The 24,198-nt window shown below is 37.7% G+C and overlaps 1 protein-coding gene across 1 annotated transcript in view; it reads left to right on the top strand.

Moving 5' to 3' along the window:
- p3h2 (prolyl 3-hydroxylase 2) overlaps positions 1-24,198 on the top strand; it is a 106,896-nt gene that overhangs the window by 69,967 nt on the left and 12,731 nt on the right. Inside the window, exons 2-7 of the mRNA XM_002934042.5 lie at positions 1,252-1,395; positions 8,140-8,329; positions 16,363-16,494; positions 16,771-16,913; positions 17,984-18,073; positions 21,011-21,051. Coding sequence (XP_002934088.2) covers positions 1,252-1,395; positions 8,140-8,329; positions 16,363-16,494; positions 16,771-16,913; positions 17,984-18,073; positions 21,011-21,051 — 740 coding nt within the window. The remainder of the gene's footprint in view (positions 1-1,251; positions 1,396-8,139; positions 8,330-16,362; positions 16,495-16,770; positions 16,914-17,983; positions 18,074-21,010; positions 21,052-24,198) is intronic.

Here is a 24,198-nt window from a genome sequence, read left to right as displayed (position 1 = left end):
GAGCTAATCCCCCAGAAGTGTTGTGAGTACAGGGGTGACCCCAACATTTGTGTTTTCCCACTGGTAGTCCACAAGGGGCCCAGGTTAGTGAGGGAACTAATCTAATGTGTGAAGGTAGCGCCCGGAGGGCAGGATTTATTTTTATGATTTGTTTTGTATGCTGAAATGGGCACCCCTGTATAAATAAACTGCCTTAAAGCCAAGAAAGTGCCTGTCCTGGATCCCGCTAGTTTACAATATATATATTTTGTATATATTATTTTTTTACACTCCTGACTGACACACATTCATAGTTTTAGAAACATGACTTCTTTTTTTAATAATGCAGCTTACAGAAACAGTAACATAAAATGCAATAGCTGAGGATAAAATTACAAATGTCTGTCAGCATTCAAGGTATTGAGTAGATTTCAGTCAAACTGATTTTGTTCAAGTGGAAGGCAAATAGAAACAATAGTGAAGATAGTTAAACCAGAAGGGTGGAAATAAATGCATTTTTGCTCCTAAAATTGTATACTGTAGTGATTCACAGGGCTTAATGATGGCATGGGTGGGTATGATGATGTAGGCAGAGTAAAGCTCCACTTATTTATCCACCTTGAGCTTGCTCATAGTGAGCTGATCTGGTTATTTGGCCCTCAGCTAACTATTGAATCATAATTGCTGCCAGTGCAACGCTGATGGGAAAACCAATTAATATAAGACTGATTTTCATCCAGATATTGGTCAGATAGGCCCATTTGTGGGCCCCATACACAGGCCAATAAGCTGTTGACTTAGGCCACCTTAAGAGGGGGGCCCTGTTTTTCAATCCAGAATAGACAGATATACAAGCAATGTAATTATGAGAGTTAAACATTTTTTTCTCAGGGGACCCTTCAGTACAAAAATTGGTTTAGTTGTTTTTGTTTTTAATGTGCTGTTTTCATAGGTATTGTGGTGACCCACTCCTAACAGCATGGGGACTCATAGGTTAATAATGCCTTGAAACTGTTTTAGGGAGGGTGCAAGCAATGTAGGCTCTGTGCTATGTGTATGTACAATAAGATAATTTTAGAAATTCTGTGTCATACAGCAATCCTGTCAGTTGTGAGGGGAACAGCATTAGAAGAAGAAACCACCTGTAGTCTCTTGACTGATTGTATTATACAGACAGATGGCAAAACTGAAACTTTATTCTGGGGTGCTCAAAACTGTCCTCCAGTTGTTGTACTACAATTCCCAGGATACTGACTCAGTTTATTTTTCCAGTTAAACCAGATGGATAAGGCTGCAGAGGCTGCCCATACATTCTTCATGGCAAATCCAGAGCACATGGAAGTTCAGGAAAATCTGAAGAACTACCAGATCAAGTCAGACACCCATCTGGTTGATAGAGAGAGAAGACCTCACATGGTAAAGAGACATTATATTGACATTGTACTGCATATTGAGTGCTTTCCAGCAGACTGACTCTGTATGGTTTGGGTAGCATTAATGTTAAATGACACTGAAATAAAACAGAATCACAAGCTTCTGATTATAAACTTAAGTAAATCATTTGCTATTGCAAAACATCTCAGAGAATTTGGCACTGATCAGACCCTTTAAAGGACATGTCAACCCCAAAAATAATGTTTTGCCTAATAAAAGAAAACATATTTCTAAGCAATTTTCCAATATCAATTTATTAAAATATATAAGTGCTTTAAAAGTTATGTGTAAATGTAATTGCTATAGAAAGCAGCATTTGCTGAACCCCTGGTTCTTACTTTTTAAACAATGTTGCTAGGCTCCCCTCCAGCAAGGTAGGTCTGTCAGTCTGCTGCTACAATGTGTTACATTGTTTTATATGCCAGACCCACCAGGGCAGAGAATGGAAAGGACAGACAAAAACTTCTTTTAATAGCAATTATATATACCAATAACTAAAAAACTAAAATATGTATTGAATGTATTAAATTGACTAAAAAACTAAAATATGAATTGAATGTATGAGCAAAAATGCTTTTAATTAAGTTTTCTTTTATTAGACAAAAAATAATTTTGGGGGTTGACGTCCTTTAACTGCCATTAAAATACTCCAATTTATTATACTGGTGGTTTTAACTCTGTAAGGGCTATTGTTAAAAAGTGTGTTCAGCAACTGCACAGGCTATGTAATTAAATGATAACAGCCTAGTAACCTATAGCAACCAATCTGCAAATAGTATTTGATGCTTTGCCTGTAAAACACCTATCTCCTAAATGCTGGCTACAAAGGCATGAACCAGTAACTTGGGACTCACACAAACACATAACGAGTATGTGTATACATATTAAGATATGCTGGTGAATGGATAGTATATCTTATCGCAGTAGCTGAAATGTCAGCTATCAAAATGTAATCACTATTTTCACTTTGGGCTCTAAACATGGCACATATTTGGTAATCCTATGTATATTACCCAAGACATGACAGCAATTGTTTTGTTTTCCAGCTGTTAATGGAAGGCATTTGCTCTTATAAGATGTTCGTGTCTTTGTGTTAAAATGTGAGATGCAAGCTTTCTGTCTTGGGGCACCAACTAGCACCAACAATGGACTCAGAAAGAATTTAAACCTGCTGCAGTTGAGTGTAGGAGAGAACTTTACTGTCTTTGGCTAGTTGCAACCTGCTAGGTACACCAGCAGCAGAGTATTATTGTATGGCACAGAGACGAAGAAACTAACAATAAACAGCTTCAGGTAATACATTTGGCAGTTGCATTTTTTTTACCCTTTCCAAATTAATTATGTAAAAATGTACATGATAAACCAAATGAAAGGAATATTATGTTGTCTTTTTCTAAAAGGCAAATGCTAATTTTGTTGTCTACAGCTCATTATGGTTAGAAGTTGATCCTTTCTACACATATAGCATGTGCATACATACAGCATGTACACTAGTACTCCAGAGCAATGGAAGACTTTTAAAATTGTCAGTTTATTCTTTTTGCAAGGATGTAATTTTGCCCTTTTAAAGGTAGGGATTCACAAGCTGATATTGACAGCCAGGCGGGTACCTTTATGCATTGTGTATATATCTTCCATTGCATAACCAGCTGTGTTTTTTTTATAAGACCTCCTACAAAAATATAGAACTGACTTATTATTGATTACTCAGTCAAACAACAATGCACTTCAAAAGATATAAGGTGGCATTTTTTAGTTAGTGCTAATAAATGTGCTACTGCATCAGTGGGTCAGGTGATGCCAGGTAAAAGGGCTTTTTTATACAATGTATAGCTAGATAGGAGTCTTTCCATTAACAAACATGGTATTTTTGCATTTTATTACTAAATAAGCCCTAGTAGCAGTCTTTAATCACCTTTTTTGTGCTAGGTATACTCTCTATGATTGAATCAAAGAGAGCCATTGAGAGTTTACTGTCTCTTATACTTATACTAATACTAATCTCCCCGCAATGCCATCCCACCAGCTAGAATGTAAATCGCCATGAAAAAGATTTTGCGTGAGGCGATTAATCACCCCCTCTGCCACTGCCCTTAGAAAAACAGCTGGGTTAGTTGGTTAATTTGCCCATTATCTGATAAATATGATAATTGTGTTACAAGGAATTCTGTAAAACTGTTGTCACAAAAGTAGTATTGACTGGGAACACTGGCTTCCATGTACCAAAACAAGTGTTTATTAGGAAAGTCAGTTTCTGTTTACTGGAATAGGAAGGGGCTATTTGCGGGGTAGGTTATCTTAAACTGTTCTTTCACAAAGGGTCACAGTTATGCAAAATACCCTGTGTGCTAATGACCTATTTTTAGACAGCTCAAATTATTTTACAAACTTTTAACAGTAGCCTTAGACCATTACTCTTATTCTGAGTTATACATGTTTCCCTTACAAGTTCCATCAAGAAAGAGCTTAGATAGTCAAAACTGCAAAACTGTGTAGGTGTCCGTATCTAGGAGACCATATAACATTACGTCAGACGGAACAGAATAGTGTGGTAACATGTAATAGCATCCCAAATTCTAACCAAGTCTGCAGCTTTGCATAATAAAATACCTTTTTAAAATGTATTTTGTGCACTTGGCTCAACAGCTAGAAATTATGTTTCCTGTTTAAATCATTATTGTGACCGAATGGAAAAATGAACTGCTGCTGTGCTTGATCTTGCACCATATGTACATTTCAACACATTAATGCACATGGGATGGCATGGGGATATTGCATTCATCTGCAGCAATGAATGACAAAGAATTACTTTAGCAATGCATTTAATAAAGGGTTTGTTTTTTTTTAGTGAAATGTGTACAAATATAGTTGAAATGTACTGTATCCATATGTTTTGATAACAATTATTCTAAATTGCTAAATGGTGCAGAAACAAAGTAATTGTGTATATATTTTAGATCACACATATTCTGACTTCTTTCACCACTTCCCTGGGTCCAGATAAGCTTTTGTGAAACTAGATTCAGGACAAAAAAAAATACATTTCAGTACAGGAGATATTATTAGGTGATATTTTGGCTTGATGGATATGTGGCAAAATAGGCAGATGCCTGTCATAGTGTGGTGATCCTGGTTCTGAGTCTTTGCTCATCAAAACCACCACTTAGCTGACTAGCTGCTTTCCTACTCTCCTACTCTCCTACCTCAAACTCTTTATTGTCCTAGTCTTTTTTCTGTACATTCTATACTTCCATCTATCAAATGTCTTTGTTTTCATACAGAAATAGGGCACGACCATGAAATAGGCTCAATAGTTAGAAGCAAGAGGGCCCATTGACACCTGGGCCCACCAAGAGTTTTCCTGGTATCCTGGTGGGCCAGTCCGACACTGATTACTGATGCAGATGTGTTTATCGGTTTCCTGCATTTGTTTAAAAACAACAGTCTAAAGATGCAGCCATTTTTCACAATTTTTCCAAGTTTTACTTTGTATTGTGCTCACCCAGTTCGCGGTGCTGGTTCCATCAAAGTGTATTTTTTGCCAAATCAAAGTATATTTTTTGCCATTCCCATTGTAATAGAACAAGCATCTGAAACAGAAATCAAGTTGGCCTGATTAGGGAGTGTGTAAGTAAGGCTGAGACCAAAATAAAGCCCAGAGTGAGGAAAATATTCAGTGAAACATATATTTTTCAAACACCAGCATTCACAGTTATTTATATGTAATATCATTTAAAAGGCATATTAGATACGTTATACTTTAATTGATGCAGTGTCCAGCTTACTATTTTTACAGCTTGTAGATATTTGTTTGGCTTGATGTCTCCAAAATGGTAACAAAAGAACTGGAACAGCCTTGACCTAAATAATCAAAACCTGCATTAAATTTTTACCTTAATACTTTAAAGAGTGCAAGAGAGCAGATTGTGGTGTTAAGGCAGATCAGAAGGTTGCTAACTTCATGTAGAAATTAAATTGTAACAAGTAGATATCTGTGTTGCTAGTTACAAATGTGTTGTTTATTTGGTTGCAGAGTCTAATGCTGTCTAATTTGTCTTTAAAGAAAGAAATGAGCAAGGACTTATGCAGTGAAAGGGATAGATGAGGTCACAGAAAAGGACACTGAAAGGAAGTTAAATGTAGAAAACAAGTGCAGGAAGTCAGGATCAGTTTGGGATTTCCTCCTCTGGCATCAGCTTAATAGAATATAGATGAAAAAGTAATCAAAAATGATGGGTGGGGGGAGCAGGAGCATAGAGGGCCTAGTAAGACCCCAATTTTTGAGCAATGTCAATATATATTTGTAGAATTAGGCAACTTCGTAATGTTATGGGGCCCTAACTTGAATTAGCTATGGGGCCTAGTTTATATATTAAAGCAACACCCTACTGGTAAAATATAGGCACATTAATTTAAACCAGTATGAATAATCCTCTTCTAAGGAACCAATATAAAAGCATATATTTTGGGCCATAAGGTTAAATGCGCAACTTCCATTAAAAGAAAGCCTAGCTGGCATAGGCTTCTCTTCTTCTTTCTTACTATTAAAGTTACTGTATTAAACAAAACAAAGAACTTAATAATAAATAAAATGCATATATTTGAATACTTCCTGCTTATTTTTTATATAAACATCTGACTGATGTTTTTAAATGAATTAAAAAATGTTAAATGCAACCTAGAATGCTGGGAAATGATTAAAAGAAGCCAAGGTAAATGGCAAAATTGCAAGGATGCAATCTGATTTGTTAATTTTGTGTGAATTTTTATGGTGAAAAATATGGAACATAAAATGAGCCAGTATGGAGTCCAGGGCTGCTTCAGTAATGAGGAAAAGGCTATCCCTAGTAAAATTAGGAGGGACCACTTTTGTTTTCTCTGTACAAGTGACCCTTTCTCCTTGTACCCCTCTACCCTGTAATAACCATGGGTTACAGCTTTGCTGCCTTGGGCATCATAAGGGCCTAAAACACTCCTGATGGAATGTGGACTATGAAGAAATGCATTAAAAAAATCAAGGATGGTATTACAGTGGTGTGAAAAACTATTTGCCCCCTTCCTGATTTCTTATTCTTTTGCATGTTTGTCACACAAAATGTTTCTAATCATCAAACACATTTGACTATTAGTCAAAGATAACACAAGTAAACACAAAATGCAGTTTTTAAATGAGGGTTTTTATTATTTAGGGAGAAAAAAAATCCAAACCTACATGGCCCTGTGTGAAAAAGTAATTGCCCCCTGAACCTAATAACTGGTTGGGCCACCCTTAGCAGCAATAACTGCAATCAAGCGTTTGCGATAACTTGCAATGAGTCTTTTACAGCGCTCTGGAGGAATTTTGGCCCACTCATCTTTGCAGAATTGTTGTAATTCAGCTTTATTTGAGGGTTTTCTAGCATGAACCGCCTTTTTAAGGTCATGCCACAACATCTCAATAGGATTCAGGTCAGGACTTTGACTAGGCCACTCCAAAGTCTTCATTTTGTTTTTCTTCAGCCATTTTGAGGTGGATTTGCTGGTGTGTTTTGGGTCATTGTCCTGCTGCAGCACCCAAGATCGCTTCAGCTTGAGTTGACGAACAGATGGCCGGACATTCTCCTTCAGGATTTTTTGGTAGACAGTAGAATTCATGGTTCCATCTATCACAGCAAGCCTTCCAGGTCCTGAAGCAGCAAAACAACCCCAGACCATCACACTACCACCACCATATTTTACTTTTGGTATGATGTTCTTTTTCTGAAATGCTGTGTTACTTTTACGCCAGATGTAACGGGACACGCACCTTCCAAAAAGTTCAACTTTTGTCTCGTCGGTCCACAAGGTATTTTCCCAAAAGTCTTGGCAATCATTGAGATGTTTTTTAGCAAAATTGAGACGAGCCATAATGTTCTTTTTGCTTAAAAGTGGTTTGCGCCTTGCTGGCCGTTTTTGCCCAGTCTCTTTCTTATGGTGGAGTCGTGAACACTGACCTTAATTGAGGCAAGTGAGGCCTGCAGTTCTTTAGATGTTGTTCTGAGGTCTTTTGTGGTCTCTCGGATGAGTTGTCTCTGCGCTGTTGGGGTAATTTTGGTCGGCCGGCCACTCCTGGGAAGGTTCACCACTGCTCCATGTTTTTGCCATTTGTGGATAATGGCTCTCACTGTGGTTCGCTGGAGTCCCAAAGCTTTAGAAATGGCTTTATAACCTTTACCAGACTGATAGATCTCAATTACTTTTGTTCTCATTTGTTCCTGAATTTCTTTGGATCTTGGCATGATGTCTAGCTTTTGAGGTGCTTTTGGTCTACTTCTCTGTGTCTGGTAGCTCCAATTTAAGTGATTTCTTGATTGAAACAGGTGTGGCAGTAATCAGGCCTGGGGGTGACTACAGAAATTGATATTGAAATTGAAAATTGAAATTGATAAACCACAGTTAAGTTATTTTTTAATAAGGGGGGCAATCACTTTTTCACACAGGGCCATGTAGATTTGGAGTTTTTTTTCTCCCTTAATAACGTAAACCTTCATTTAAAAACTGCATTTTGTGTTCAATTATGTTATCTTTGACTAATAGTCAACGGTTTTTGATGAGCAGAAACATTTTGTGTGACAAACATGCAAAAGAATAAGAAATCAGGAAGGGGGCAAATAGTTTTTCACACCACTGTAGGTGTTAGGATAATAAAAGATGATTAGAACAGTATTCTGAGATGAGCGGATTCTTATTTTCTCTTTGTTTCTACAGGATGATTACCATTCCGGGGTGAAGCTTTATGATGCAGAGCAATACAAGCTGGCCATTGAAAAGTTTGAGCGGGCCTTGAAAGGCTATTATCGAGCTGACAATGAATGCAGAGCATTGTGCTGGGGCCCACAGAAGTTTGAGGAATATGAATATATTGACTACAAAGCCACTCTCTATGAAGCCATTGCAGGTAAGATTTACCATTTATTATATAAATAAAGTGCTAACCAGCGCCAGACTGGCTAAATAAGGGCTCCTAATGCATCATTTCTTACTCGTGAACCACAGTCAAATATAAAAAGACTTGGAAAAGCAACACAAACATGATAAAAGGTGCCAAATAAGGACTAAGATTGCTATTATGCAGCCTCTATGCACACTATCAGCTTATAGGAGGCTTTATTTGGTAGTAAATCTTGTTTTTTATTAAACCTAAACATTCCACCAAGTCAGGAATTCAAAAATAAATACCTGCTTTGGGGACACTGAGAGCAACATGCTCACAAGCCACTAGATGGACGTTTAGAAGTCTTCCTCCAGCACCGTGTCTAATGTAGAGTGGAGAGGCCACTCATTTCACCCACTCTACTTGTTATCTCTGTGTTGGGGATCAAGCAGGGAATAAAGGAATGGCTGTAATCCAGACAGGATACTTAACCATTTATAAACTAAGGAATACCCATAATAACCAAGGTCAAATAGGAACACATCTCTGCTTCTCACATCTCAGGGAATATTTTATGCTACAAGACAATGCAGTCAAGTCTTTACAGTGTACAGGATGCTTATCTATCCCTTTGCTGTACCTTATCATGTAAATAGACTCTATGTAAATAAAATTAAATGGCTCTAATAGCACAAGGAAACTCCAAATAATGCAACAGTGTGTCCAACAGTGCATCTTTATCCCTAATCCCTCTTCAGCAAAATAATAGTTATCACATTTCTAATCCTCACTCACAATAACTGACATTTTTTGTTAAGAAGCCCTTCCTATGTGCATAGAGGAAGTTGTTCTGCTGATAATATACCCTCCAGTGCCGTGCATGCAATAAGAAGCCATATACATTTCAGAAATTGCTCCAAATGTTCTTGGATGGGATGCATTTGTTTTCAGAAATGGTGGGAGTCATTACAATTGTGTTGACTTTTTTTAAAGGTTAAAAGATATTTCTAAAAAATCTTCAGTACTACGGAACCAGGATAAATCTGCAAGTTAATTTTCATCATAGGAATGTAATATTTATTACTCTTCTGAAGAAAAATACTGGAAATAGTATTTCTGTCTCTAAGACTCTGCCACTGTTAAAGTAATCACACTTCTTTCCATTAAATGAGTATGCAGCAGCATTGCTTGATCTGTTCAAATGTAGAAATAGGATATCTTGGGAAGCAGGAGTGAGTCCAGAAAGATCACAAGTTGGCTAGATTCTTAGAAGAATGTGAGGATGTTGTCTTCACAAGGATTGTGTATTGATCAGATAAGATAAAAACTACTGTATGTGCTTTGAAAGCCTGTCCTATAACCCTTTTTATAGAATCAGTATCCACTGGCTTGGTTAAGTATTCCTCAAGGCTCTTTCTGGGGATAAAAATATAGGCACCTACACAGAGAGAGAAAGAGCCAAGACTAGAATAATGACTTTGCTGGCTATTGGGGATGGGGGTACATTTGTTTTAGATATTCTATAATGCAGAGTCTCCTATAAAAGGACTGATTATGGATTTAACACCACCTTTTGATTTTCCTTGTTAAGTAAAGTAAGAATGTTCTATATTGAGATCTTAATAACAATTTAGCTTCTGCATGCATAGTTTCATTGTATTAATTTAACCAGATAAAGCACATTTGCCAAGAATATTGCTATTAGATATATTAATAAACATATAGGTCTTTCTGTACAGCGTAACACATGTCCGTATGTGATTAAACAAAAAGCCTTTTTTACTCTGGATAGGAACATATGTCTGGGTAACTGAAGATTATGTATACATTTTATTATTAATATTTTCTATGTTGTCTCCTTGTAATGTCACTTTGGAATCAGGGCAGAGTAGGTTGTAGAGCATTGTGTAATGGGAAGGTTGATGGCAGTCATGAAGAATGAGTCTCATGTTTCTATGTTGTAATATTTATTTGTACTAGTGAGTTGTTTTTATAGATATCCTGTTTTACACCCCTATTTGGCTGTAAAATAGTCAAAGCATGGCTAGTATAGGTTTAGAACATGGGGTACATGCGACTCAATCCTTCAGGATGGGCCTTCGCTATATAGGAGTAACCAGGGGTGTATTGCAACTACAACTCACTGGAGCTGTGTACAGTGCAATTTAGCAAATAATGGATGAACAAATAATAACTGGGTTTATTGCCAGAGACAAGTAGCATTGCAGGGTTAGCTCAAATACTCACAATGCAGATGGTATAGCAATAGTAGTACTCTCTGAGGACAACAAGAGAGGATGCACACTGTTTTATCCCACCTCTTTGGGAGACCTCAGTCCTCAGGTTGAATACCTTTAGCTTTATGTGTCCTACAGCCGACTGTGGATCAGGGTTTAGGTATTGCCTGTCTCCTAGGTCTTAACCGTGACCCTATGCCAAGGTGATAGTGCCTTTATGGAAGGGTACTTCCAGTTACTTTCCTTGGTAGAGCCAAAACTGCTCTTGCTTCCTTCCCTCTCTATCTCACTTTCCTAGAAAGTGCTCCACAAGAGTAACTATCTAACTGGTCCTGATTTATGGGGTACTTGTATTATCGTTTTACTGGAGCCCTATTGATCCCAGGCTCAGTGGAACTTCACCTGAGACACAGAGGCAGCCAAAGAGGAAGACCCACCCCTTTGCTAAACACTATATTGGAGTGCAAAGGGTGGAGTCAACCTATAGACCAATAAGTGCAAAGGATAAACTAGATACATGGGTCTTTGTCCAGTAACAGCATAAATTAAGGAAGTTGTAGGGTTTAAAGCCATAGGGGCATGTTAACCCTGTGGGTTCCTACATACATATCAGAGAATTAATTGAACTGCCAGCTCAGTGACTAGTAGCTAAAATGGCAGCTGCTTACAGCCTGTGCATGGACTACTTAACATTAAAAAATGAAAAAAGTAAGGAGATCTTTATCTCTGTATTATCACAGTTCAAATCATCCTCCCTCCAGGTAGAATCTCATTTCACAAACCCGGGATACAACAGACCTCCCAGAATGGTGTTGTGAAAAGGTGGCACATAAAGAGTTAAAACATTGATGTCACATGCAGATTTATGAAGGTTACATAGTGCTCAGGGCATGAGGATAGCAGAGCCATTTCTGGAAGCCATAAATTTGCCTGTCAATGGGAAATTCCGACTGGGAGTAAAAATGTGATTCCTTTACAATGTGTATTTTTCCAAACAGTGACCTCATCGTGTCAGGAGTATTTGTTTTTCAGCTATGCCAAAACTCACAATTACTTGGTTCAGCAAACCCAAGAGGGTTTTATAATGGCAGTGCTATAGTAACAAAGCACTTACATTCATGTGGGCCAATATAGTAATTTCATTTATATGTATTCTCTGGTTAGATGACTTGTTGCCTTTGGCATTGCAGAGTAAACAGCCTCCAAAAGAGAGGTATAACACCGAGACATGTAAAAGCTCAAATAAAGATGAAAGTCGTCTCATTACGGAAATAGGAACCAATTCTAATTTCTTGCTCTGCCTAGATTACCCACTGTGTGTTCCAAACCACTGGAGCATTTGACTTGATTCTGAGCCCACACACTACTAATCAAAACCGTTATCCCCATACGCTAAATTGTTCTTAAATGGCAGAAGCACAAAATTGCAGCTGTCGCAAGCCAGCTGGCCAAGGGGAGAGTTTTGGCTCCACTTACAAGAATATGGGCTCATGCATCATCATGTGCTATACGCTTTGAGAAACTGTTATCCTGCATTTTAGCATTTAACACAATTTTTGGCAGTAGGTTGTATATAAAATCCTTTGGAACATCCTGTTATACGAAAGAGAAAATTTTGAGTTTATCATGGGAATTATCCTTTGGCATGGAACTACCCAGTTGTTTGTGAGAATGCAAAATTTTTAAAAAGCACTTTAAAATGTATTTAAATAAACATAAAACAATGGGACAGCTGTTGTTTTAGCAGTATTCAGTCCCCAGCGTATAACTTAAAAAGAAATGTTGCAGCCGCAGTTCTCCCAGGAACTTCATTCGTCTTTTTAACTTCTAAAGGCCAAAATATTCCCCAAGGAAAGCTAACTGGAATTAGACTTAAGGTTAATAGAATATGAGACAAGAAACTTTTGCTTGAGAATTAGCTGTGTTGCATTTTCCTTCAGGCAATATCTAAAAAAAACCTTGATGATAGAAACACTTATTTAAGGCATTATTTTCAATACAAACCCTGTAATTGCAACTCTCTGTTTTTTATTAAAAAAAAATTATATTTATTATCATATATATATATTTATAATTATTTATATGTTTTTAATAAGTGACACTACCTACAGATGGTGGGGAAATGGAATTAATGGAAACGGGTAACTGTTCACTGAACTGTTCCTGCTGACTCCGCTTTGCATGGGGCATTGTCAATTCTGACATAGTTTCATAGATTTTTTCCTCTAGTGGCTATAAGCAAACTGAGGGGATTATTCCAGTTCTAGCTATTCCTGAAAAATTCCATTTTTGCCAATTGGCCAAGAACCCTGTGATGCAAGACAATTCCCATTGGCTGAAATACCATGCACCTTTTTGGCTTCTTGTAGAGTTTTCTCAGCCCTATTGTAACTAAATAAAGTCTTAAACCTGGCAGGTTAAGATTTTACTTGGGGAAATGTAAGAGTGCATGGTTAGAAAGACTCAATAAGAGCTAAACTTGAGGAAATGCTTTAGTTAATGAAAAGGAGAATATATCTTATTCTGAAACTTACTGTATAGGTATCTTATCACAGACATATCATACAACTGCACATGCCCTTAATTGTAACTTATTTGACCTTTTTATAGGAAAGTAATATGGATAGTTCCCAAATGCATCTGATACTCAATATTTCTCACAGTTCTTCGATTGATATTTTTAACCACAAGTAATGGGCACACTGTATCATGGAGGACACCTGTCAGATAGATTTGAAAATCATCTGCATAAAGTGATTTATGTCATTCTACTGGACTGTACCTGAGGTCTTTGGTAGATGAAGGGGGATTTGTACAAACAACGAAACAGATGTCATAAATGTTTTACACAGTGAAAGACGCCTATGCTTTAGGAGGGCTTCTTCTAATCAGTGAGACCTGCATATGTTCCAAGTCATCTATGTATTTAACTAGTTTGCTGTGTTCTTTTTGTAAGAGGTCACCACTGCAATTAGAATCAGCAGCCTCCCCCTTTGTTTTATCCATTTGCCATCTGGAGTTTATAAGGATGTACTGAATCCATACTTTTTTGATTCAGACAACTACCAAATCCTCCCCAAATATCTTGCCGAATGCTGCGCCCAATTCAAACCCTTGTTTGTATATTAAAAGTTGTGAAAAATCATCAAAAGGTTTTTTTTTTTGTCCAGAGCTTTAAAGTCACATAATTTTAAAGTTTTGGCCAAATCCCAATCCTTCAAAAAGTGCCAGAACTCCTCCAAATCATGGATTTGGTGCATTTATAGAGTTTTTCCTAGCAGTTGTAACACCTATTTGGCTATAATATGGCCAACCCAGGCTAGTAGCGTGCTGTAGAGCATGTGTTACATGCAACCTTAATACAAAGGAGTGGGCCTCCGCTAAGTGGGAGTTATATAATGGAGCTGAGGGTGTAGTTGAACTACAACTAGCTGAGGTAGTGTGGTGCAATAGATAGAAATGGACATCAGAGGATTATTACAGAATAACTAGATAATACTTTATTGTCCAAGACAATGGTATGCAGGGTTATCAATACTCACTCAATAGATGCAGAGCAGTATGCAGTTATACAATTGAAGTAAAATTAGATCAATAGCAGAAGTATGATGCTCCCCTGGATATCCCTTCTCATCAAGAGGTTGGGCAGGTAGAACACCAACAGTGTGACAGGTAGGAAAGCTCACCGGCATAGTCTCATGCTCTTTTGGAGGTTAGGGCAAGGCATATTTGCTAACCTATTTCCCTAGCACTTCTGTGTCCCTAATCTAAGGCCAGTAATGCCTGTTAGGAAGACTACTCCTTTGCTATTATCCTTGATGGAGCAAATGGCTGCTCTTTCTATATAATTCTGTCTGAACTCACCACTCCTAGAGGGTGCTATGAAATGTGCTGCTATACTGTCTTCTCCTCATTCACGGGGCCCTGTCCCCGACTTAATTTGGATGAATATGGCTACTGGGCCGGATCTGTACCCAGGCTCAATGGAGTGGTGCTTCAGTTAGCACACCGGCAGCCAAAGTTACACCCTCCTGCCAGACACTATATCAGTCTGCAGGGGGCGTGTACAACCAGGCTAAACCTATAAGGGATAGCTTTACACTGTAAACTAAGTACAAGGGCTTCTGCCCAATAACAGTAAAGGTGTGAAGAGGTATGGGATAACACCATAGGGAGCTTAACCCTATGGGTCCCTACACAGTTTTCTTAGCATTTACCATTAGCACTTATTCATAATATTCTACAGTGCTAACTCAAGCGCTACCATATTGCTAATGCCTTTCTCATTTTTAAAATTAAATTATCTCCCCTTAACTTATTGTCCTTCAAACAAAAACAATTATATTTCTCCTGCTAATACTATATCATAATTCTCCTGAGCCAGCATCTGCTTCATCTTATTCATTTATTTTTTTAACAGGCCACTTTCTCCAACTCTCCATTACTTTGTTACATTACTTTTGTTATATTACAACAGGCAACACACTATGCAGGAAACATTAGCACTTTGCCTGGCATATCTTTTGCTGGAGCCTGTTTGATAGAGTTGAGTGGATGAACTGTATCTCTCTTAATTTTCTCACTTCTTACACTTCAAGCGCCTAAAGTCATATAGTTCTCCCAAAACAATGTGCATTTTGTCACGTGTGACTGCTCTGTAGATATAATGGACATATGGAATGCATCAAAGTAAGGCTGTAAGATTTCTTTACCAGTTGATTTATTGTATACATTTCTGCTGTACCTGAGACCTCTGACAAGCTTAGAAATCAACATCTGGAAATAACTTGCTTTAATTGCAATGTGTTATGTGCAAGGAAATCTAGAGACTACAGGGAGACCTTAACTTCGAATGCATTTCTCTGCCTGAAAATCTGATATGGCATGCAAAAAAATGCGTGTGAAAGAGATATTTTCCATTAAGCAGCAGACAAATGGCTGTCAATCCACCCCCCTATTACAGGACACTTTATGTCTAAATGAATTTAAGACTTACCCCAAGGAGATACTTAATTAAACCTATTAAATGTCTTTCTATGAATTATTATGCTCTTTCATGTTTTGAGATCTTTTTTTTTTCTTTGATTGTACCTTTGTGCTGGTACTGAGCAACATGAAAGCCTTGTTAGTTGTTAATCAAGTTCAGTGCAACATATGAATGAAATGGTGGAACTGGGCGGCTAAATTTGTAAATAAGATTTTAAAAAGAGCTGTGCTGGGGGATTTCTGAATGGAGCAGAATTAGGGGAAGCAGATTTAGCAACATCTGCAGTACAAGTATGACACATTATCCAAAATGCTCAGAACCTGGGGTTTTCTGGATAAGGGACCTTTCCATAATTTGGATCTCCATACCTTAAGTCTACTAAAATATTATTTAAACATTAAATAAACCTAATAGAATTGTTTTGCTTCCATTAAGGATTAATTGTGTCTTAGCTGGAATCAAATACAAGGTATAGTTTTATTATTACAGAGAAAAAGCAAATCATTAGAATTATTTGCTTATAATGGAGTCTATGGGAGATGGCCTTTCCATAATTCAGAACTTTCTGGATAATGAGTTTCCAGATAACAAATCCAATACCTATACCAGTAAAAGTTGATATTTTTCTCTTCTAACTTTTTTATTGGGACTTTCGCACACAGAGGTTTAATTGTGAATTAAAGTTCAGCATGGTACAATGCTCTGGTCAGGAACATCACATTACAGTGTAAAATGGCATGACATATTTGACAGCATGAATGGTATGCCTCATCAAAGCTTGCTACATCTGTATAGCAAAAGGATGCTGTGAGTTTATTATTATTTTTTTGCAGATCATTACATTCAGATCCTAGCATGCGAGCATGAGTGCGTGAGGGAGCTCGCTACACGACCAGGGCGCTTATCCCCTATTGAGAACTTCCTTCCACTGCATTATGACTTTCTACAATTTAGCTATTACAGAGGTATTTTTGGTCCATTTCTCTGTCTTAAATGTTTTGAGACATATCTGCAGTACCTTTATTTAAAGCTTTTGTTTCATTATGCACATGTATGTATGAAGGCAAAATTTACTCCAGTCCCTTAAACCACTGAAATTAGTCAGTCAATGTAGCTTTTGCTTGGGTTAATGTATCCAGCAAATGTTGCACATTACAGCATTACTTCTAAAGTGCTAAATCTCAATAGTTTCCATATAGCTACATCTCCTATATAAAGTGAATTCCTTTATTTCTTTTTAGAGGGCGATACTCTAAAGGCGTTGGAGTGTGCAAAGTCATATCTTCTCTTCCACCCTGGAGATGCTGATGTATTAGAAAATGTGAGCTTTTATGAAAGTCAGCTACCAGAATACCTGGATCCGGATGATATTCAGCCACGGGAAGTAAGTATAAGCATAATGAAATGAATTTAAAAAATTTAATTTTGAAATATAGTGCTAAACTATCATGTTAAATCAGGATCAAATCCTAAAGTAACCTAATCTTAAACAAATGGGCAGAAGTAGTAGTCAGATTGGTTATCCTCACAATAGCACATGGCATAGACCTTCTTGCAGTCATAGGATTCTGGGGTCAGTCCTGTCAGGTCCCTGTCTGCAAGGACAAACCATTTTTAAAATGGACTGACAGTAACAAGACAGTATTGGGCCCCTGTGCAAAAAGTTTTGTAGCCCACTGCTCAAAATATCTTAGAGAGTTTTTTTGCCATCATATTTAGTTATAATAGTATTTTCTCTTTAAAGGAAAACTATACCCCCAGAATGAATACTTAACCAACCATAGTTTATATTATGTTAAGTAGCCTATTAAAGAATCTCGCCAAACGGAAATATAGATATGGGTAAATATTGCCCTTTTACACCCTTTCCCTTGATCCACCATTTAGTGATGGGCTGTGTGCTCTCTCAGATATCACATATATAGAGATAACGTATATTTATGTAATATATTTTTATAGAGACCTACATTGTTTGGGGGCATATATTTCCTTTAAATTGGATTTTTCCATCCACCTTATATCTCTTGCTTTCTCTTTTCTCTATTCTGTGGCTTCTTCTATTATCCTCTGTGTCTGATATGTAGTGTTGGGCAAATGTGCCTTGCCTTCTAAAGACAATCTTTCAACTCTGTGTGAAAAAATAAGTAGTTTGCGCTGGTATATCTAAAATTCAGAGCTTAGTATTATAGACATTGTGTGTATAATGTGGAAGCTCACAGCAAAGCAAATCACAGATCTCAGTTGGCAGACAGGAGACTTTTGCAGTAGGCTGAGGGATCTTAATCATAAGAAACCTATCAGTTTTTTAGTGTAAATGAGAAACGATTCTGCCACAACAAATTTCCCTAGCAGAAAAATACACTTGACAGCAAATAATCTAAATACGATAAGACTGTCACAGGTTTTACTGGGAAGTTTAACTCTGGTTTCAGCCACATTTCTTATTTTTTGAAGGATGCTGTTCAGTTTGTCAGACGCCACAGGCTGGAGTCGGTAATTGTACAATCTGCTGCTGAAGGTTTGGGTTTCACATATAATGAACCGGTAAGGAACCAAAGATAAGTGGAAATTCTATAAAAACAAAAGGTTAAGTATTAAAGAAATGCTATTAAAGCTGGTCTCAAACTTTATATAAAAAGGGTGCTTGTAAGGTGATTTACAGTATAACACTGTGCAAATATGTGCATGGTCAGTATACAGAGTCAGTCATCACTATTTTTGCAGAAAAAGAAGTCTTCTCTTGGAGGGAGAAAAATTCCCTATTTCTAGGCTGAGTTTGTATTTGTGTTGTCCAGTAAAACATTTTGATATAGATTATGTAACATGTTGGGTCTTTTTGGAAGTAGGCCAATAGTGCCTGATGGTACCTTCCCATTTACTGGCAAGGAATGCTTGTTATAACCTAGACATGGTAAACATTATAAGTGAAAAACTAGACACAACCCAGGATTAGGATCAGTATTTTGAATTGATTATGGCAGACTTCTAGCTGTCATAATAAAAGCTTTGATGAAGGTCTCTATCAAGCATGCACAATGTGTGTGCTGGGACCAAAATGCATGTGAAGCATCAATGGATCCTTCTCTAGTCAATGGAAAACCAGGCATATGTATGCTTTCCCACCTCCATGCAATTCTTTCTTGGAATTATGTGTTTGTTACGTTTGCACTAAGGGCCTCAAAATCTGCTTTACCCATCTGATGCAATAGGCAGTACATATTGCCCTTTTATAGCCTTTCCCTTGATCCACCATTTAGTGATGGGCTGTGTGCTCCCTCAAAGATCATATGACCAGAAATAATGCAGCTCTGACTGTAACAGGAAGAAGCGTGGAAGCAAAAGGCAGAACTCTGTCCATTAATTGGCTGATTGGGCCTAGCATGTATGTGTGCCTTGGCTTGTTTGTGTGCACTGTGAATCCTATGATCCCAGGAGGCGCCCCTTAATTCTTAAATTTGCAATTTTCTATGTAGGAGAACCCAACAGCACATACTACTAAAAAAGTATATTTATATGAAATTGGTTTATTTATATAAAGCAGTGTTTTTTTTATACAAGATGGTTTATGCTATATATTTTTATAGAGACCTACATTGTTTTGAGATATAGTTTTCCTTTAAAGAATGTTCAAACTGCTTATACTGACAAGTCAAATTCTTCTATTATGTAAACTCAAATAAGAACATTGAAAGCCTCTCATCATTAAAGAACAGGGGTGAGGAAGGGGGTTACTCGACGCCAATGCATAATTTAGCTCAGCAGTTCAAGCCCAAGTGTTTTTATTATCTCATTGGAGCATGGTGGCTGTAATAAGCTTCAATCAGCAACCTTCACTTAGGCTAGCTTTGTTTGGACTGCAGAGTAAAAATGAATACATTCAAAGATTGCCTTGCTTTCACACACATATATATCTAGATAGCAGATAAGCAGCCCTCCATAAGGAAAGATATCAAAAATTCTGAAGATACATTTTTTAGGTTTATTTAATATAGACTGTGTAAAGACATGGTTTGTGCCCATGTTGAGAAGTCATCTCTATAATTGGTTTATATCATTTTAGTAGCAAGACCATGTGATGTATAGCTGCTGCTGGCTGAAACAAGATGGCCCTGTTAGGTTAGGTTAGTCGCCCGCCACAATGAAGATTTGTCGCGGCGTGACTAATATCCTCGTGTCCAAATAGCACAAAATACCGGCACAACAGGATTTGTTTTAGCAGGATAAACCCTGCTGATTTTAATAGTAGCAAACCATGTAACGTTTCGGGGGCACGCCCCTTCGTCAGACATAACAACCAGTGCAGCAGTGAAATATTTAAAGTGTAGCAGCAATGACATCACACATTTAATTAACTCATTTGTTCCCAATAAAATACATAAAAACTAAGGGGTTAATTAGTCCATAGTCCAAAGTCCTTTACCCCTTGTGCCCCAGAAACGTTACATGGTTTGCTACTATTAAAATCAGCAGGGTTTATCCCGCTAAAACAAATCCTGTTGTGCCGGTATTTTGTGGTATTTGGATCATGGAGGAGAGTGCCGACGTTTCTCTAAATACTGTGCACCAGGTGGAACAGAGTGGAAAGGCCAGGGTGTGCTGGTGAGTGTGGATTGGCATAATATCCTCGTGTGCCACTGCCCTTAAACGTGTAATTTGCAAAAGGAGTGAATCAGCTACTTGTGTAAGTCTAAACAAATGTCCATATGCACTTGAAAGACAAACCATGTCCATTTCCAGGGATTCTATTTAATCTTTTACTATCACCTTGACAAATGCTCCCACTCTTTTGAATTCATAGAATGACTTTTGGTGGTATAGCTCCCCGCAGAAATAATGATATATGCAAAGTGGGCCAAACATCTTCATGTATAGTGTAGATATACGGTATGTATAGCTTTTTTTTCAGCTTTCTTTCCAATTTGTTAGGGTCAAGTTTACCCTGGATGCTAGCTGGATCGGGCAAATGACTTGCAATTGAGCAAGATACTTTTCTCATGTTGCTAGACAACAACAGTTATACAGTTGGCCCTGGGGCCAAACGATCGAATTATAATGACGGGCATAGGCAAAGTCGGTCCAGGGACCGCATCAACAAGCCGATGCGGTTTCCCGATCCGACTAGATTTTCTAACCTGCCTGATCGAGATCTGGCCGATTTCAGGCCAGATATCGGTCAGGCAGGCCCATCGGTAATCCCCATACACTGGCCGATTAGCTGCCGAATCGGTCAAAGAGACCGATATCGGCAGCTAGAATCGGCCCATGTATGGGGACCTATACATTATTTTAATTGTTTCAGACCAGCAGATTTTAACAGCTGATTGGTTGCTGTAGGTTACTGAGTCTAGGAACCTTTGCCAGGCATGTACAAATCCCTCAGTGTCAGCTGTGTACTGGCTTATTAGTACTGTCCATTTACATAGAAGATAGATAATTCCTGCATGTAAAACTCTTTTCTTTTTTCATGTTTTTGTTTTACAGGACTTCTGGGTAACTGGTGGAGAACGACAGGATGAATATAGGTATGTTAAAACTGAACAATATGCAGCTAAAAGCAACCTGATACTACCTAGGTCTTTTAGACCACATTTACCATTGTCCCAGATGCAAGTGCAAGTGATTACTAGCAACAGCTTTTAGTACAAATGTAACCTCATGTTCTGCCAATGTTTGAATGATGATTGACAACCCCTTATGTTTAGCTTTTTAGCTGTAAACCAGAGCACACTGAGCATATGCAGTGTCACTGATAAATAAAGGCCTAACAAGATCCAAGATAGTGTTTATGTGAAGGCCTCAATCATTACTATTATAGGGATTGTAAACCTCTGCTCTGGTGCAGTATGTTCAATATATAAAATATTGCATTTCCAACTGGTTCTTTTTTTTTAGGCTTTAGTCCTGTTTTAACTGGTTTCTAAACATAATGGGGCCGATTCACAAAAGGTAAAAAAAACGAGTGTTATTTTTAGCAAGCGTTAAAATTATCACTTCTTATATTTTGAGAATTAACGATCAATTCACAATAAGGACACTTGTCTGAATTAAGAAGGAATTTTATTGTTGTTATTTATGTTGCGATTACATATTTTTAAGCAATATTTTAAAGCATACAATATATTTATTTGTTATGTCATAGCACGTGATATTAGCGCACACTATTATGCACGTAACAGTTACTTTCTGAAAACTACCGTTCTCAAAATTACCATTTCCCTGAAAACTCAAGGATGCATCACTCTAGGACGATCACATGCTTGATTCTATTCTTCACAATCCAACAGAAATCCAACTGCAAACTCCATCTTGTCTTCACAAACGCTCACGAACCGCAATGTTTTTATAGTAACGCCCACTCCTAGGAGGTGTTAAGTTTCACAGTAATTATCGCAACATTTTATGCTTTTAACGCTTAAAACATGTCTGTGAATTATGCGTTAGTATTATTTCTATTAAATAATTCTTGCAATGCGATGGACATAACGCTTTGCAATAATTGAGATCTTTGCACATGTGATATGTGAAGTAACGCATGCGAAATTACTTTGATGAATTGTTACTTAATTAACGAACCCTTTTTAACGAATAAAACTATGCGTTAAGTGTTAATGACCTTTTGTGATTCAGCCCCAATGTCTTTTAGCCATTATTGTGGCTTTCTATACTTGAGTACTCATGCCATGAGGTTAGTATAGGTAAAGGATCTATTATAAAGAATGCCTGGAACCTGGGGTTTTCCAGATAAGGGATTTTTCTGTAACTTGGACCTTCATACCTTAAGTTTACTAAAAAAAAAAGTAATTTATCAATAAATAAACCCAACAGGATTTTTTGCCTTCAAGGATTAATTATATTTTAGTTAGGGTCAAGTACAAGGTACTGTTTTATTATTACAGGTATAGGACCTATTATCTAAAAACAGCAAGAGAGGAGTGCTTCGAGTGTAATAAAAAAAAATATTTAGAAGTTAAAAATGCGCTCACATCAAAGTGAATGGAAAAAAACCTGAAAATGCCCTTCAGCCTCAACATGTTTCACACTCAACAGCACTTTCTCAGGAGGTCCCCGTGAAACAAGGTGAGGTTGCATTACACTATTGGCTAAAGGTGGCCATACATGGGCTAATAAAAACTGGCGACAGTCTAGGTTGGCAGCTTATCGACCTGTGTATGGGGCCCTCGGGTGGGCATGCTCAAACAATATCTGGCTTAAAATAGTCCAGGTTTAAAAATCCTGTTGGTGCACGGGGCGCATCAGCTCTTTGATTGCTATCCTCTTCCCAATGGCATGAATCATGTTAATTTGAACTGATCATTCTAAATTCTTATGATCTCAATATAAAAAGAATATAACTAGGGTGGAAATAAAACTGTGTCTTGGGATTTTTTGGAGCTGAGCCCTTTATGATGTACTCCTATGCTAAACTATGCACAATTTACTTTTTGTTGCCTAGAATATATAAATTCTAATTTATATATAAGTACTAATTTATAATGGAACACCTGTAGTCTCTAACTGCTACTATTCAATATGATCCAATTGTTTTGGCTACCTCACCAAATGAGTAGATCTTTCTACATCTTAATCTTTTCAAACAGTTGGGAACTCCTCGCATCCTGTCATTTATTTTTGTCAACCCGCACACAACCACCCGCCCACTTCCGACCTGCACCTAGCCCAACCCAAAGAGACATTGTTCTTTATATACCCACTTCTGACCCGCACCCGGACTGTGACTGCTACTATTCAATGTGATCCAATCGGTTTGGCAACCTTGCCAAGCAAGCAGATCTTTCTATGTATGGCCAGCTTAAGGGATGCTGGGAAATGGAGTAACAAGATCAGATAATGTTTATGCACATTTTCTAAATAAGCTCAAATGAATGAGAAAGAGGGTTGTATACATACAGTGGAGGAAATAATTATTTGACCCCTCACTGATTTTGTAAGTTTGTCCAATGACAAAGAAATGAAAAGTCTCAGAACAGTATCATTTCAATGGTAGGTTTATTTTAACAGTGGCAGATAGCACATCAAAAGGAAAATCGAAAAAATAACTTTAAATAAAAGATAGCAACTGATTTGCATTTCATTGAGTGAAATAAGTTTTTGAACCCCTACCAACCATTAAGAGTTCTGGCTCCCACAGAGTGGTTAGACACTTCTACTCAATTAGTCAACCTCATTAAGGACACCTGTCTTAACTAGTCACCTGTATAAAAGACACCTGTCCACAGAATCAATCAATCAAGCAGACTCCAAACTCTCCAACATGGGAAAGACCAAAGAGCTGTCCAAGGATGTCAGAGACAAAATTGTAGACCTGCACAAGGCTGGAATGGGCTACAAAACCATTAGCAAGAAGCTGGGAGAGAAGGTGACAACTGTTGGTGCGATTGTTCGAAAATGGAAGGAGCACAAAATGACCATCAATCGACCTCGCTCTGGGGCTCCACGCAAGATCTCACCTCGTGGGGTGTCAATGATTCTGAGAAAGGTGAAAAAGCATCCTGGAACTACACGGGAGGAGTTAGTTAATGACCTCAAATTAGCAGGGACCACAGTCACCAAGAAAACCATTGGAAACACATTACACCGCAATGGATTAAAATCCTGCAGGGCTCGCAAGGTCCCCCTGCTCAAGAAGGCACATGTGCAGGCCCGTCTGA

Source organism: Xenopus tropicalis, chromosome 5 (assembly GCF_000004195.4).
Source record: "Xenopus tropicalis strain Nigerian chromosome 5, UCB_Xtro_10.0, whole genome shotgun sequence".
Lineage (NCBI taxonomy): Eukaryota > Metazoa > Chordata > Amphibia > Anura > Pipidae > Xenopus > Xenopus tropicalis.
Note: the sequence above shows the minus strand (reverse complement) of the source record. Positions and strands in the feature narration are given on the sequence as shown.